General features: G+C 38.1%; 1 protein-coding gene and 1 long non-coding RNA gene across 3 annotated transcripts in view; both read left to right on the top strand.

Moving 5' to 3' along the window:
- The first annotated feature begins 1,794 nt into the window (after nt 1–1,794).
- gfod1 (glucose-fructose oxidoreductase domain containing 1) overlaps nt 1,795–16,337 on the top strand; it is a 28,079-nt gene continuing 13,536 nt past the window's right edge. Inside the window, exon 1 of the mRNA XM_082183490.1 lies at nt 1,795–2,543. Within this exon, the coding sequence (XP_082039616.1) occupies nt 2,213–2,543 (331 nt within the window). The 5' untranslated portion in view covers nt 1,795–2,212. The remainder of the gene's footprint in view (nt 2,544–16,337) is intronic.
- On the top strand, nt 5,323–7,946 carry LOC309509010. 2 transcript variants are annotated; one of them, XR_014209772.1, is made up of 3 exons: nt 5,323–6,640; nt 6,806–6,882; nt 6,951–7,946. It is a non-coding gene; the product is annotated as an uncharacterized lncRNA (long non-coding RNA). The 2 variants fall into 2 exon arrangements; XR_014209773.1 differs by having other exon boundaries at nt 6,806–7,946.

Genomic DNA, 16,337 nt, shown 5'->3' with positions numbered 1-16,337 from the left:
ACAATAAGGCTCATTAGTTAACATTAGTATTTACTAACATGAACGAGCAATACATTTATTACAGTGTTTATTAATCTTTGTTCATGTTAGTTCACAGTGCATTACCTAATGTTAACAAATACAACCTTTAAGTTTAATAATGTATTAGTGAATGTTGAAATTAATATTGCTGTAGAAGTATAGTTTATTCATGTTAAAACTAAGGTAGTTAACTAATGTTCACTAATGAACCTTATTGTAAAGTGTTACCAACATGATATATAAACCAAGGAGAGTCGCTGTGTTATTATATATCATACCAGAATTATCATATTCCTCTCCCAGATTCCAGTGTGTTTGGGGTGTGTGTTCACACTTCACATGTACGTCACATGATCCACAGCACACAGACCAGAGACACGAGCTTCTGATTAAATCATTATCACACACACACACACACACACACACACACACACACACACACACACACACACACACACACACACACACACACACACACACACACACACACACACACACACACACACACACACACACACACACTTACAGGCTGGAAACACTTTGACATCCACACACAGTCTAATACGGTTTCCCTCACTTTTTACTCTGCATTTTTATTCTTTCAATTAATGCAACAGTTTTCATTTACAATAAAACATTCACGTAATATTTTAGAACTCAAATTGATCAGAAAGGTCGTAGGTCAAAGTATAGTGTCAATCATCATCCTCCTCCTCCATTCTGCCATGAGCAAGTTTATGAACATGCAGAAACAATGCAGTTATTGACTCACTGCTACTGTACTTTCCATCTGAATATTGACTCATGCTCAGATATGAACACATCATGATGATGAGGAGGTTTGAACTTCCTTCATTGGAAACAGTGATGCAGTGATGATTGCAATGGTGTGATGTTTAATGCTTGTGATATTTTATTCTTAAGAAGTGACATATTAAATATCTTAATATGACATACACAGTTTAACCCTCCACACTCCTGGGTCTCCCCTTATTGTCTTCTATGCCATTTATTAAATGATTTTTAAACTAACAGTGATTCATTTGTGGTCTTCTCACTGGGTTATTGTGTTTCCGTTCACTGCAGTCACTGTCTCCCGCTGTGATCAAACCAGCGGGATGCATAATTACACAGCTAGGCTTTGCTTATGAATATTAAGCATTTAAAGGGATAGTTCACCTAAACATTTAAATTATGCTATAATTTTCTCACCCTCATGTTGTTCCAGGGCTGTATGAGTTTCTTCTGTTGAACACAAAATAAGATTATTTTAAAGAATTTTGTTAAATCAAACAGTTTTTTTAAATATATATATATACCCATTTATTTCAATAGTAGGGATAAAAATACTATGGAAGTCAATGGCTACCAACAACTGTCTGGTTACCAACATTCTTCAAAATATCTTCTTTTGTGTTCAACCGAAGACAGAAACTCATAAAGGTTAGGGACAACATGAGGGTGCATAAATTATGACAACATTTTCATTTTTGGGTGAACTGACCCTTTAAGCATGCTGACGTTGCTTGGTAACCCTTTCAGCGTCCTATTACGCAACATAATTAATATTCATAAACCACGCCTTCAACGCCGTAGGATTCGCCAGTTAACCCAGCGCCCACCTGCGTGCCAGCCAATCAGAACGCCCTCTTTAGCTAACGTCACGCTGCGTAATTAATATTCACGCGCCACGCCTTCGCCATAGTAGGATCGGTGTAGTGTCTCCGGCGGTGAAGGGGTTAACGGGGAGTTAACGCGCCGCACTGGAGCAGATGATCGCAATATTGATAGCGAGAGGTGCGGAGACGCTACAACGCTGATCCGAGACACATATTACAAATATTATTTGGATTTCATTTGCATCGCGACGGGATCGTGACGCGGCAGTGATGGGTTCGCGTCTTTTTGGATGATACAGAGTGGACGCGACGCGTCGCGCAGAAATCGAAGCGGATACAAATACATTTGTGAATATAATATTATCATCATCGCGTATATTCAGACTAGGGAGCGTTTACAGATGCGCAGACGCGGGTCTCAGTGTGCAGGAGGAGGAGGATAATGATGATTTTGAGAAAGATTAACACATCTCACCTTTTTCATTTGAATGAATAGTTATTGATTACTCTAGTTTGCATTAGATTTAATACAGGGAGGAGGAACCCGAAGGCACAATGGTCATAGTTGATGGATGCACTCTGCTCGGGCTCGAACCTGCACCCGCCGGCTCTCCCGCCTCAGGTGTGTGAGCATCACGCACTCATCCGTCATGTTGCCCGGGGTGGGTGTGTTCGGCACCAGTCTGACGGCCCGGGTCATCATCCCTCTGCTGAAGAACGAGGGCTTCTCGGTGAAGGCGCTCTGGGGTCGCACGCAGGAGGAGGCGGAGGAGCTCGCGCGCGACATGGACGTGCCCTTCTACACTAACCGGATCGATGACGTGCTCCTGCATCCGGATGTGGATCTGGTGTGCATCAACCTTCCTCCACCGCTCACGAGACAGATCGCCGTCAAGACACTGGGTGAGGGACATCAGATGATGGAAGCTTGTTTTGTGTTAAAAAAAAAATTCTGAGTTTATATCTTACATTTCTGAGAGTTTTTCTCGCAATTCTGGGCTTCAAGCTTTAAAGTCAGAGTCTTGGAATAACTTGCAGTTGCAAACTCAAAATTCTGAGAATAATTGCAATTCTGAGAAAAAAAAATAATGCATTAATTTACTTCTGAGAAACGTCAAAATTGCGAGATGTAAACTCAGAATTCCGAGAAACATGTCAAATTGCAAATTCTGTCAGGACCACTACCGTCAAATACGATTGGCAATTGCATCCAGTTTGTATTGGCGGTATGGTTATGTCCTGGGCGAGAACTCCCTGCGCATCCATGCAGCAATAATCCCCCTCAGGGTAAACAGAACAGAACCAACATTAATGTATTGCAGATATCATTAATTCAAGATTTTAAAGTACAACATAATTCGAGAATTTCCAAATCCTGACTGACGAGAGGAGGAGCTGGGGAGGGAGGAGGGTGAAATTCCGAGAAATGTAAAAGAATTCTGAAAAACGTCAAAATTGCGAGATGTAAACTCAGAATTCAATGTCAAAATTGCGAGATATAAACTCAGAATTCAATGTCAAAATTGCGAGATATAAACTCAGAATTCAATGTCAAAATTGCGAGATGTAAACTCAGAATTCCGGAAAATGTCAAAATTGCGAGATATAAATTCGCAATAATCTTTTTATTCTCTGTCGGAAACAAGCCTCCCTTTAGATTTCAGATGTTTTGGTGATACTGAAACCTTCACAGCATGTGCAACACCACTAATGCGCTTCATGTGGACGAGTTGCTCAATGTTCCTCTGATGGTTCTCATGAAGGAGAGCGCGTGTCAGATCATGTTCCTGTCAGCTTAGGTGTGGCTTTAATATATGTGACTGCTTCAGAAAACTGACTTGCATCACCAACCATTGCATCAGAACTGTGTTTTCGGGTCAGTAAAGCTCCATTGAGAAACAGTGTTTGTGCAGCCGACTGAAGGCCGTTTCCTAAAGTGTTTTTAGCACATCCATTTATTTTGATATCTCTATACACTTACTGGACGACGTCAAGCAACTCAATTGTGTTTTATTCTCCAAAGAAACATCAGAGTTGATGCTCTGGATCTGGGTTTTCACTGTTAAGTCTCCTGAGCTTTTGAAAGAGCATCTCTGAGCATTAATATCGTCCTCTGAGGAGGTGATCCACGTGTTCACGACCGAGGCCGAGGTCTTCCAGAGGTCAAAGCTAGTGCTTTCATGTCTCCAGAGCATCTCAGGCGTGTGTTTGGCTTCTGGAGTCGGTCGTTGAGTCAGTAGAGATGGGCAGACTGACGTTCACAGGTGTCCAATAACAGTCAGAAATAACCTGAGGAATTATTCATCTCTGAGGAGTGAGGACCATGACCCCAAAATAACCTCGGGAACCATCAACAGAGTGGATTATTATCCGCGCTCATTCTTTTGGCTAGCCTTTCCATGTTGAAATCCCTATATTTAGCACTACATAGCATAAAATCAGCATTATATGTAGATTATAGTGGCCTGTGTGGTTGCTAGTTGTCTTAAGCAAACGAGTAAATGAAAGAAATATTTTTGCTGTTTCCTCTTACCAATAGCAGTGTTGTCATTCTCGTCAGGTCACGTGACCTCAGCTGTTCCTCAAGTCAGGTCAGTCACATTCACATCATGGAAACTTTACACTCGCTGTGATTTACCACGATAAGAAACGCATAATATGCAGATTGTTTATCTATGGAGTTCATTACGATCATAAAAATAACGTCACATGCTGATATTGAACATGTTTACCTTGTGCTTTTAAAAGCCTTCTCGTAAACCTTCTCGTAGACGAGGTTTTTCTGGCCTGTTGTGTTGTAGGATTAGCTAGCACTGAAAGTTTACCCTGGTGAAGTTGTGAAATGTGTCAATAAAGGAGGTAAAAGAACATCATGAGTGTTCAGCTCTGAGCAAACATGTACTGTTCAGGGCAAATATTTGAGTTGTGCTTGTGTCGATGTGCTCCAGCTAATCCGTTTAAGAAGATGATTGATTTTTCTTCTTTTTATCTCATTAAGATAATGTTAAAGCAAGGACAGAGGATCTGCTGGCACACACAGCTTTGTTCCAAACCCTAGTGCACTGCCTATCTAGGCAACATGACAGGCACTTTCCAGGTCGTTCTGATGGGATAGTGGAAGTCTTCTGGTTTCTTCCAGCTCGTGATGATTAACAGAAGCCGCACAGAGCAGTTATTTCTAATTTTGAAAGTATTTTGAAAGCTGAGTTCCTCTTTTGAAGGTGTGTGTGACGGTGTTCTGCGTGTGTGTGTTGTGTGTGTTTGTGCTGAAGACCCGATGGAGTGAGATTGGACGTGTCGTGGCAGAAATGCCTGTAAAGTCACTCAATAGTTCAGGGGAATTCTGGGAAGTTAAGGAATTTTTCTGAAGGTGTTTTTTCCTGGTCATCTCAGGCTTGCACAATCTGGGGGAAATCTGATTGTGATTGCAATTTAAAATGCAATTATTTTTATCACTTTTATATAAAAAAATATATATAAAAAAGAAGTATTTCTTTTTTATTTATAGTAAATATTATAATTGTAATATTTCCTATTTTGTATAATATTTTTATTTTGTGAAAATAATAATAATAATAATAATTGCAAATAATAATAATAATATATAAATAATATTATTATTGCACAATTTTGCCAAACATTTTCTGATTATGTATTAACTTAGTCAAATGTATATATATATTCATGGAATTTTGTGCAATAATTATTATTAATTATTAGTAATAATATTATTTTCACAAAATAAAAATATTACACAAAATATGAAATATTGCAATTATGTTTACTATACTTTTTTAAAAAGTATTTAAGAAAAGGTGTTTTGTAAGTCATCTCTAGCTGAAGGTTTTTCATACATTTACAGTACAGTGTGTTTTCCTGTTTTTGCACTGGATTCAGATTTGTAATTTATGAAAACATTTATTATTATTATCCATTTTTCATGTTGGCATTTTATCAGAGAGCTTGTGCACACGTGCGTCATCTTTAGTGTGAAGAAAATAAGACGATGAGTGACAGTGACCTCAGTCAGTTTGTCCTCCATTTTGGCTGTTGAATAATGTGGCAGTGCTGTGCTCAATCAGGTCCTCTTCTCCTCTGCCGGCGGATTATGAAAGCGTGATTTGCCACTCGACTCCAGTGGAATACATTAGCATTTCCAGTGTTTGAGCGTCACTGTCTGCGGTCTGTCCTGACGCTCACATGATTCCCTTCAGGCCTTTATAATCTGACGTGGAGGAAAGTGAGGCTGTGAGGGAAAGGCAAATATGTTGTAATGTTGAATATCTTTCTTAATCTTGTTCTTTCATTCAGAAAAGCATCTTTCCACAAAAATCCCAAAGGTTTGGAAATGAAACATGACATTGGATAACTTCTGAACACATTATGCATGTGCCAAACACTCACAGCAACTAAACACAGCAGCATCATGGCACACATGACTGGTTTATAATGTAAAGCATGTAATATATGTTCTGAACTCAAGCCAGTGAGAGTGTAGTAGTCGGGACTGAAGAGGTGTGCTGTGGAAACTACATGAGACCAGTGTGTTCTTCAGTTGATTTGTCCCGCTGATGTGAGTGTGTGTTGGCGGTGTCCTTCAGTTGTGATTCGTCTCGTCTGATGTGAGTGTGTGTGTGTGTGTGTGTGTGTGTGTGTGTGTGTGTGTGTGTGTGTGTGTGTGTGTGTGTGTGTGTGTGTGTCGGATGTCAGACTGGCTTCGGTCCACCGGCTCAAACACTCGTGCTCATCTGTGTGAACTGCAGGGAAGGTCTAAGAATAGACTTTCAGAAACACAGGGGATGTCGCAGCAGTGTGTGTGTGTGTGTGTGTGTAGAGCCCTGTTACATGATTATTTATTCCATTTTATTTTTTCCCAAATTCCATTTTTTCCATTTACATTTTTCTAGATACAATTTTAATGGTAACATTTTAATTTTAACAATTAAAAGCATGTATAATTAATTTTAAACTTGTACAGTTTAACAACCATTTAACAGTACGTAATTTTTTTAGGGCACTATGACATTTTTTTTTCTTTTTTTTCAAATTCAATTTTTTCCATTAAAATTTTTTAATATGTTTTAATGCTTAAAATAAACTTTATAAGCATGTCTAATTAATTAAAATCAAGAAACATTTACAATTTAACAACAATTTATTAAAAGATTAACAGATTAAATTTTAGGGCACTATAAATTCATTTATTTTTCCCAAATTCAGTTTTGTTCCATTTAAATATTATGTCTAGGTTACATTTTACTTTTACAATTTAAAAACAATTTATTAAAAGTTTAACAGATTAAATTTTAGGACTTTTAATATGTAATCAAATCAAAATACAACAAAAAAAAAATAAAATGGAAGATAAATTCTGTGATATTCTTTTAAAATTAAGTTTTAATAATTCTAGTGACGTACATTCAACTGCATATTTCTGTCACAATTTCTCCAAGTTAAACCCAACTCTTATTTTGACATGTAGTGAATAGCTTTGAGCTCTGATATATCACAGGCCCGCCGGTCTCTCCGGTCAGCCAGTCGTCTGAGGGCCCGGAGACTCCCGTTCCCATGCTTCCGCTGAATACCACGCTTGTTTGGGGAGTCCCCCGGCCCGCCACCTTCAGCCTCTGCTCCGCTATAGACATGCTAATGTGCGCTGGGAGAGAAACACACTCTGAGTCCTGTGAAATTCTCTTTGTTGGCTGAGATGAGCTCTTTCAGTCTGCTTTCTCTGAGCATTCCTGAGCATATGTGTGGACGCAGGAGACTCTCTCGGTTTATCCGTCTCGTATAAGCATGACTTCACTCACACTAGTGCACTGGAGCATGTGTGCGGATCATTATGTGCGTTTCAGCTCGTGCCGCTCAGTAAATCAAGGCCAGATGAAGCTGCTTATGTTCTTACACTTGACATCTCCATTGCCTGACACTCGGAAGATGTTTTATAAGGAAACTAAATGGTAATAACACCTTTTGTTAGTTAAAATGAGTCGTGCAAACGCTGGAGGATAAATGATGCTTTTAAACACTAGCATTTGTATGTCAGGTGTATGATTATCATCAACAGAATAATCCTCTCTGCGATCTTGATGATGTGCATATGTCTGTCTCCATGTTCATGTGATGGCTTACTAAAACCATTAAAAAAATTCTGTTACTTTAAATAAAATAAACATTAACTGAAATAAAATAAAATAACATTTTTAACTTATTTTATTTCAGCCAAGGCAACTTTTTTTGTCCATAGTTTAAAAAATAACTGAAAGTAGTTTATAATGATATAAACATTTATAAAAAAAAAAGGTATATTAAAAAAGAAATTAATAAAAAATAAAAAAATAAAATAAAAATAAAATTTAATTGAAAATCGTTTTGTAAATAAATAAAATAAATAAAATAAATAAAATAAATAAAATAAATAAAATAAATAAAATAAATAAAATAAATAAAATAAATAAAATAGATCATAAATCCCCCCCAAAAAATATTTTAAAAAATCTGAAAAACATTTCATAGGGCCCTATTATTGTTAAAAAATAAAATAAAATAAATAAATATTAAACTGTTACATTTTATGCATTCAGTTGTTTAGACATCATTTTTGGTTATTAAAATGTATTTAAACAATTAAAACAGAATCCAGAAAAATTAAGATGGAATAAAACAAATAAATAAAAATAAATAATCAAAAATCAAAAACAAATAAAATGCCAAAAACACACAACAAAATTACTAAAACTAAAAATGAATTGAAACTAATAATAAAAACTGTAATAGTGTCTCAGTGATGGTAAAGTAAAGCTGATGTTGACGCAGTAATCTAGTCAGTGTCACACACACACACACACACACACACACACACACACACACACACACACACACACACACACACACACACACACACACACACACACACACAATACTGAGAGAAATGTTTAATGTCACTGAAAGCATCAGGTTAGATGTAGAGAGAAGCCGCATGCGATCTCACTTCCTGTGGTGTGTGACTACTTCCTGTCCCTGGAGGCTGGAGAAGGGTCTGCGTGTGGGTGGACTCTCGTACCTTTTCATCAGGGCTTAAAGTCGGTGTGATGTCACAGGAAGTGAGAAACAGGAAGTGCTCAGGGGAAACACTGGTGATGTGAAGAGCAGACTCAGAATGCTGTCATTGTCTTAATAAGGCAAGAAGGTCAAACCACAACGTCTGATAGCATCCTTCCTTTCACAGCAGAGCCTTATATGGAAGTAGTGCAAAAACGGGAAGATAAATACTAAATATTTGATATATATTTAAATTATATATTTTATTTTGCATTCAAAATATTAAATATTATGCACCACTATCAGTCGTTTTGCATTAGAATAAATACATATTTTGAAATGTTTTAAAATATATAAACATTTTGTTATAATTGAATTGTATTAGTGAGTTGAGTAAAGAACAGATGGATTATGATTTGCATTAATATCTATGTGTTTTTCTCTTTACTCGAGAAGTTTAATCTTTCAGGCTTTAGATTAGATTTACTGTGAGGCTTTTGATTTCACTAAATATCCCAGAGTTTTCATCATAAAAGCTCTTTCTGGCTCCATAATAGCATAACATGACTATTTCTGCACTATGCGGTATGTACACTAGGTGCAGTGTATGAATTATGGTATGTAAATGAGGTCATGTGACTACAACAGAACATTGCTTCAAATACTTTCTTTACATATTAGTATAAGTATTTCATTCTGAAAACAGCCAAACGTTTCAATTCTACGCTACTTTGTGTCACATGACCTCATTTGCATGCATTTACATATTCCAGGTTTTGTTCAGCATCATCTCAGAAATAAATACTGATGCAACGTTGCATTTCTATTCTAATTTAGTGTGAAAGTGTGTATGTTTACCAGTGCACAATATACATAATGAAATCAGGAAAGCTAGAATGAGTAGCATGCAGTTCTACATAAAGTCTGTGAATGAAATGTCACATTTGTCCAAACTTTCCAGACATGTCTTAAATACACTGTCTGGTTTTGTTCCAAATATAGTGCGGTTGATTTATCCAAAAGCGCTCAGTCACTTCTGAAGTCCAGTAATGAAGGTTTGACTCCTCCACACGGGTTCAGTGTGTCTCAGCAGAAGTGTGAAGCTGACAGAGAAAGAGAACAACACAGAAATTGACCTGTCAATCAAATGACGACATACTCAGGCCGCTCGCAGCGACCTTTGACCTCCTCATGCTCTGATAAAGTGTCATTTCGGCTGGTCTATGCAAACATTGGGCTTTGCATGCGAGGAAACAGCCGTGATAGTCAAATGCTCTTCTGACAGATAAACTCTATCCAGCAAAACCAGCAAAACTAGAAACACTGCAGCGAAGAGAGAGAGATTCAGAATATCCTGGGAATGTTTAAAGGGATAGCTCTCCCAAAATGAAAATGAAAATAGCATTATTGTTTACTTCTTCAGTATTTTGAAGGCTGGTTTTCATGCAGTTAACAGGGATTGAAGCTTTCAAGGAAAAGTCCATGTAAGACTCATGCATATTCCAGTTCCTCCAAAGTCACATGGTAGATTGTGTGAGGAACAGAGTCAAGTTTAGGTTGTTATTCACTAAAAAGCTTAAGATCAACACTATCTCTCCTGTGCATGTTCATAAGAGTGAATCATTCAGTGAATCAACGAGTCATTCTAGTGAGTCAGATCCTCTCCTGGTTAGTCTGGTTCACAAAACCAGTATGAGTGTCCCTGTTCATATATATATAAAAAAAAAAATGCATGGAAAATAAAGAGCAGCCGCTTCTTCCGAACGTGAGGTTGAGTAAATAATGACTGAATTTTCTTTTAAAATATATCCTCCTGAGACCCAGGGAAAAAAAAGTTGGTAAAATGGTTTGGTAAAATTTACAAATGGTAAAAAAACAAAACAAAAAAAAACATTGAAAAATGATATTTTCTCCATATGTTATGCTATGTCCTCTGTAGTGGACACCAGGACTCAGTGGTTTCAAAAATAAAATGACATGAAATTATATTTATAGGCAAAAACAATGGGATTTCTTTTATTTTTATTTTTATCACCAATACATTTTGGGATTTCAGGATTTTTTGATGATTCTCAACTATGTTATGAAAGATATAACAGAATGAATTGATGCACCATTTTACTTTATGCAATATGTGGGTAAAATGGCCATAAATTAATATTCCCATTCAATGCAATGTATCTATACACTGTACATTAATGTGTTCTTGGAGCAACATTTAATGAAAAAAGAAGTGTAATAATTGAGTAATAATTAGCAACATTTGAATAATAATATCTATTATTTCATAGGAATATTGATGTATAACTTATTTCCATATTCACTTCTTGTGTCTCCCAAAATGAAAAGTCCTGAATGCTCTTCACAGGACACCCAGATGTGTGACATGTGACATGTATGATGTCAGAGAAATTCACTAAAATATAATGTCCACTACAGTGGAGAAAAGTGTATTCCTGAGTCCCAGGAGGATATAGCATCTTTTTGCATCTAAATAATTGTATGCATTTCACAAAATGCACCGTCACACACACACACACACACACACACACACATACACACACAGATGCACATTAACTGAGACCGATGTGACAACCTTTCTCTCTCGTCTCACACACAACTGCTCGTTTGACTGACTGGATGTTTTGGGATTTAGAGTCGTGTGTCTCTTTAAATGTGTGAGTGTTGTGGGTGGTTGCCATGGCAGTGTTAGGCGGTTGCTAGGGTGTTCTGTGTGTGTTCAGGCTGTTTAGTAGAAATGATGTTTGGGATTTTTCGCTGTGCAACTGGTAAAATCCTCTGGAAGTCTGAAGCCTCTAAAAATGTTTGTCATGGTTATGTTTCATAATAACAAGCAATAAAATCTGAGAGCACTGGCGTGTCAGCGACGCCCTTTAGCAGTGAATATATTAATATATTAACCAGATAACACAGACTCTTTCCTTTTACTTAAAAACTATTACAGATGTGAGACACTGAAATGCTGAAGCTGTAATTATGATTAGTTTTGATGAATGAAAGAAGTAATGTAATGATGATTGTCCATGAATGCACATGTGGTGACGTATATCTCAGCAGGATCTGATAATCCAGATATTCATAACTCCTCCAGTCTTCAGTCTGTGTCATCATCAGGAACAGTGGGATTATATCCGAGTCACTGATCCGTTCATGAGCCTCGGAAACACAACATCCAACCGGACCGTCTTTACCATTCAACATCATGACCATATTTACAGTCCTGCTCTTATTTCAACAATTCATTTCTGCACATTATTCCAAATTATATATATTTATATAATATATTTATTTTTACATATTTTTTTTTTTTTTGGTATTTGTTGTATATATATATATATATACAACAAATACAAAAAAAATTATGTAAAAATATATATATTATATATAATGCAATACATTTTATTGTATTACATTTTATTTATTAAAATTAATTATATTACAATTTATGTATTTAATACTTTTATATTTATTTGCAATACTTTTTTATTTATTTTTATTAATTAATTTTATTTATCTCTAATTATTGTGAATTATATATCTATACATGCATTTTATTTATTTATTAATATATATATGTATATAATTATTATAAGTTATTGACATATACAATATATATATATATATATATAAGTTCTATCATAAATTTGTAGCATTATATATATAATTTATGATAGAACTTCATAATAACTAAAAAATAAAAATACACACACACACACATATATATACATATATATATATATATATATATATATATATATAATGCTACAAATGTATCTATATATATGTATATGTATATGATATGGCACACTCCTAATATATATATATATATAATGAAGTTCTATCATAAATTATATTTATATATATATATATATATATATAGGTAGAAAATATAGCGGAAAATGTCGCAGAACATGATGTATATTGTCAGTGGGTTGAACAGAAAGGTCAGAGGTCACACTTTATTAGCTTGAGGCGTTTGACTCAGAAAAGCACAATGATGAGGAATTCCCCGAGACACAATAGAGTTCGGCATTACATCACGACGAGAGATGATGAGCGAGTCGAATAACCTCCGCTGGGACACAGACACACACTGAACACGAGACTTCATCACAACACACTCTCATTCGGCTGATGTCCTGTAACTGTTGTAACGGATTAATTAGAGTCGGACGGCTAATTGTGTCGTGCGTTTGCATGAAAAAGAAATACAAGGACATTTAGAATAACAATGCATTTGTGTGTGTGTGTCGCTCGGTGATTCTGAATGCTTTCTGCACGAGGCTGATGTGTTCCTGCGGTGAGCATGTCCTGCACTCTGTGTGTGTGTTAATGAAGATGAAGGCTGTGGTTTACTGTCCCGTAGACACACACACACACACACACACACACACACACACACACACACACACAAAAGAGCGTTCGGAACACACTTCCACTGCAGATCAATGTCTTCAGTTTACATTCAGCGGAGGAGAAGGAGGAGGCAGAGGAGGACAGGAGGAGGACAGGAGGAGGCAGAGGAGGAGAAGGATGAGGCAGAGGAGGAGAAGGAGAAGGAGGAGAAGGAGGAGGCAGAGGAGGAGAAGGAGGAGGCAGAGAAGGAGGAGGACAGGAGGAGGAGGAGAAGAAGGAGGCAGAGGAGGAGAAGGAGGAGGCAGAGGAGGAGAAGGAGGAGGACAGGAGGAGGACAGGAGGAGGCAGAGGAGGAGAAGGAGGAGGCAGAGGAGGAGAAGGAGGAGGCAGAGGAGGAGAAGGAGGAGGACAGGAGGAGAAGGAGGAGGAGAAGAAGGAGGCAGAGGAGGAGAAGGAGGAGGCAGAGGAGGAGAAGGAGGAGGCAGAGAAGGAGGAGGACAGGAGGAGGAGGAGGAGAAGAAGGAGGCAGAGGAGGAGAAGGAGGAGGCAGAGGAGGAGAAGGAGGAGGACAGGAGGAGGCAGAGGAGGAGGACAGGAGGAGGCAGAGGAGGAGAAGGATGAGGCAGAGGAGGAGAAGGAGGAGGCAGAGGAGGAGAAGGAGGAGGACAGGAGGAGGAGGAGAAGGAGGAGAAGAAGGAGGCAGAGGAGGAGAAGGAGGAGGCAGAGGAGGAGAAGGAGGAGGACAGGAGGAGGCAGAGGAGGAGGACAGGAGGAGGCAGAGGAGGAGAAGGATGAGGCAGAGGAGGAGAAGGAGGAGGCAGAGGAGGAGAAGGAGGAGGACAGGAGGAGGAGGAGGAGAAGGAGGAGAAGAAGGAGGCAGAGGAGGAGAAGGAGGAGGCAGAGGAGGAGAAGGAGGAGGACAGGAGTAGAAGGAGGAGGACAGGAGGAGAAGGAGGAAGACAGGAGGAGGCAGAGGAGGAGAAGGATGAGTACAGAAGGAGGAGGAGGAGGACAGGAGGAGGAAGAGGAGGAGGAGGAGGAGGCAGAGGAGGAGAAGGAGGAGGCAGAGGATGAGAAGGAGGAGGACAGAAGGAGGCAGAGGAGGAGAAGGAGGAGGACAGGAAGAGGCAGAGGAGGAGAAGGAGGAGGGAGGAGAAAGAGGAGGCAGAGGAGGACAGGAGGAACAACACAGATCACGCTTGACTAGGGATTTTATCACAGTTTGCAACTATATGAGGCTGACTGGAGTGGTCACTCGGAAAGGACACCTTCTGATCGCACTTTCATACTCCTGACACTACATATATATACAAATTTGGAATAATTCGAGTTTTAAAATCCACAAATCATCATATTAGAATGATTTGTCAAGTCAAGTCAAGTATATTTGTATAGCGCTTTTCACAATACAGATTGTATCAAAGCAGCTTTACAGTATTAAATTAAAATAATACAACAAAGTTTGTTTCGAGTGGAATTTATTGATTGATAAAATTAAATTAAATAACCCCAAAATATCCCCAACTGAGCAAGCCAAAGGCAACAGTGGCAAGGAACCGAAAAACTCTATCAAGTGACCTAATGGTGTCCTAAAACTCCATCAGGTGACCTAATGGAGAAAAAAAACCTTGGGAGAACCCAGGCTCAGTCGGGGGCCAGTTCTCCTCTGGCATTTATGAGCTAGAGGCCGGATTGTAGTTTGAACTGTAGGATTATATGAATGCCTGGCTGAAGAGATGCGACTTTAATCTAGTTTTAAACTGGGAGAGCGAGTCTGAGCAACGAACAGTATCAGGAAGACTATTCCAGAGTTTTGGAGCCAAATGTGAAAATGCTCTCCCTCCTTTGGTGGTTCTGGATATCCTAGGTATGACCAAAAGCCTTGAATTTAGTGATCTTAAAGAGCGCGATGGATTATAGGGCGATAGAAGATCCGTTAAATAGACTGGAGCTAATCCGTTTAGGGCTTTATAAGTCAGTAGCAATACCTTATAATTAATACGGAATTTTATAGGTAACCAATGTAGTGATGATAAAATCGGTGTTATATGATCATATTTTCTTGATCTCGTAAGAACTCTAGCGGCAGCATTTTGGACTAACTGTAGCTTGTTTATTGAGGATGCAGGACAACCAGCTAATAAAGCATTACAGTAATCCAGTCTCGAGGTCATGAATGCATGAACTAACTTTTCTGCATCAGAAACTGATAGCATATTACATAGCTTAGCAATGTTTCTAAGGTGGAAAAAGGCTGTTTTTGTAACATATGAAATATGATTTTCAAAAGACAGGTTGCAATCGAGTATAACACCCAGGTCTTTTACTGTAGCGGATAAAGTAACAGGACATCCTATGATGTTAAAGTTGTATTGTGCGAGATTTTGTGGGCGGTTTTTTGAACCGATAAGTATTACCTCTGTCTTGTCTGGATTTAATAAAAGAAAATTACGTGTCATCCAATCTTTTATATCTTTAACACACTCTGTCAATTTGGAACAGGGTTTCCGCGGAGTCATAAAAAGTCATAAAACGTCTTAAATTTAATAATCTGAATTTTAGGCCATAAAAAGTCATAAAAACGTCCGGATTTTCCATACAAGGTCATAAATTTCATTTAGCCACGTCTTAAATTGATATGCTCGTTCATTCGTTGGTTCTACCATTGCTTTTTCCCCCTGAAAATGCGCTGGCGGCATAATGTTAAATGCACAGGTTAAATGCGCCAAAAGCGGAACGCTCATTTGAAACGCGCGCCACACGAACCATTTACCCGCTCGGCTCCAAGTCCAAACGGCAGCGCAGCGCGAGCTCAATAGAACTGATGCGTTTACTCTGATCGGTCTCGGTCACAAGATCCAGTGAGAAGTGCTTGAATTCAGCGAAGAACACACTGTCTCAGTGATTTAAACCAGTTTAAAGGCAGATTAAACAGCGCTGACCAACAGGAGAAACTCTGCACAACGATACAGTCTGAAGGCTTTTCCGTCTACAATCTCCCATCATTTATCATGGATTTACTGTAACGTTAGCCTAGTAATATTAACTGCACCATGTGGGATATACATATTGAATTTTATTATATTATTAGTGCTGATAATGTATTAAAGGACTAATGGAATATTTACAGTATTTAATAATGTATTTAGGCTACTGTTTTTCATACATTTCCTGAAGATATGTGCCATCAAAGTTAGGCAACACAAACCTGTTTCAAGACTTGGCCCCTATTAGCACATGCAGAAACTAAGTAATTATTTTCCCAATAAAGATATTTAT

This window comes from Leuciscus leuciscus (genome assembly GCF_965113295.1).
Source record: "Leuciscus leuciscus genome assembly, chromosome: 11".
Taxonomy (NCBI): domain Eukaryota; kingdom Metazoa; phylum Chordata; class Actinopteri; order Cypriniformes; family Leuciscidae; genus Leuciscus; species Leuciscus leuciscus.
This window is presented reverse-complemented; position numbering and strand designations above follow the sequence as displayed.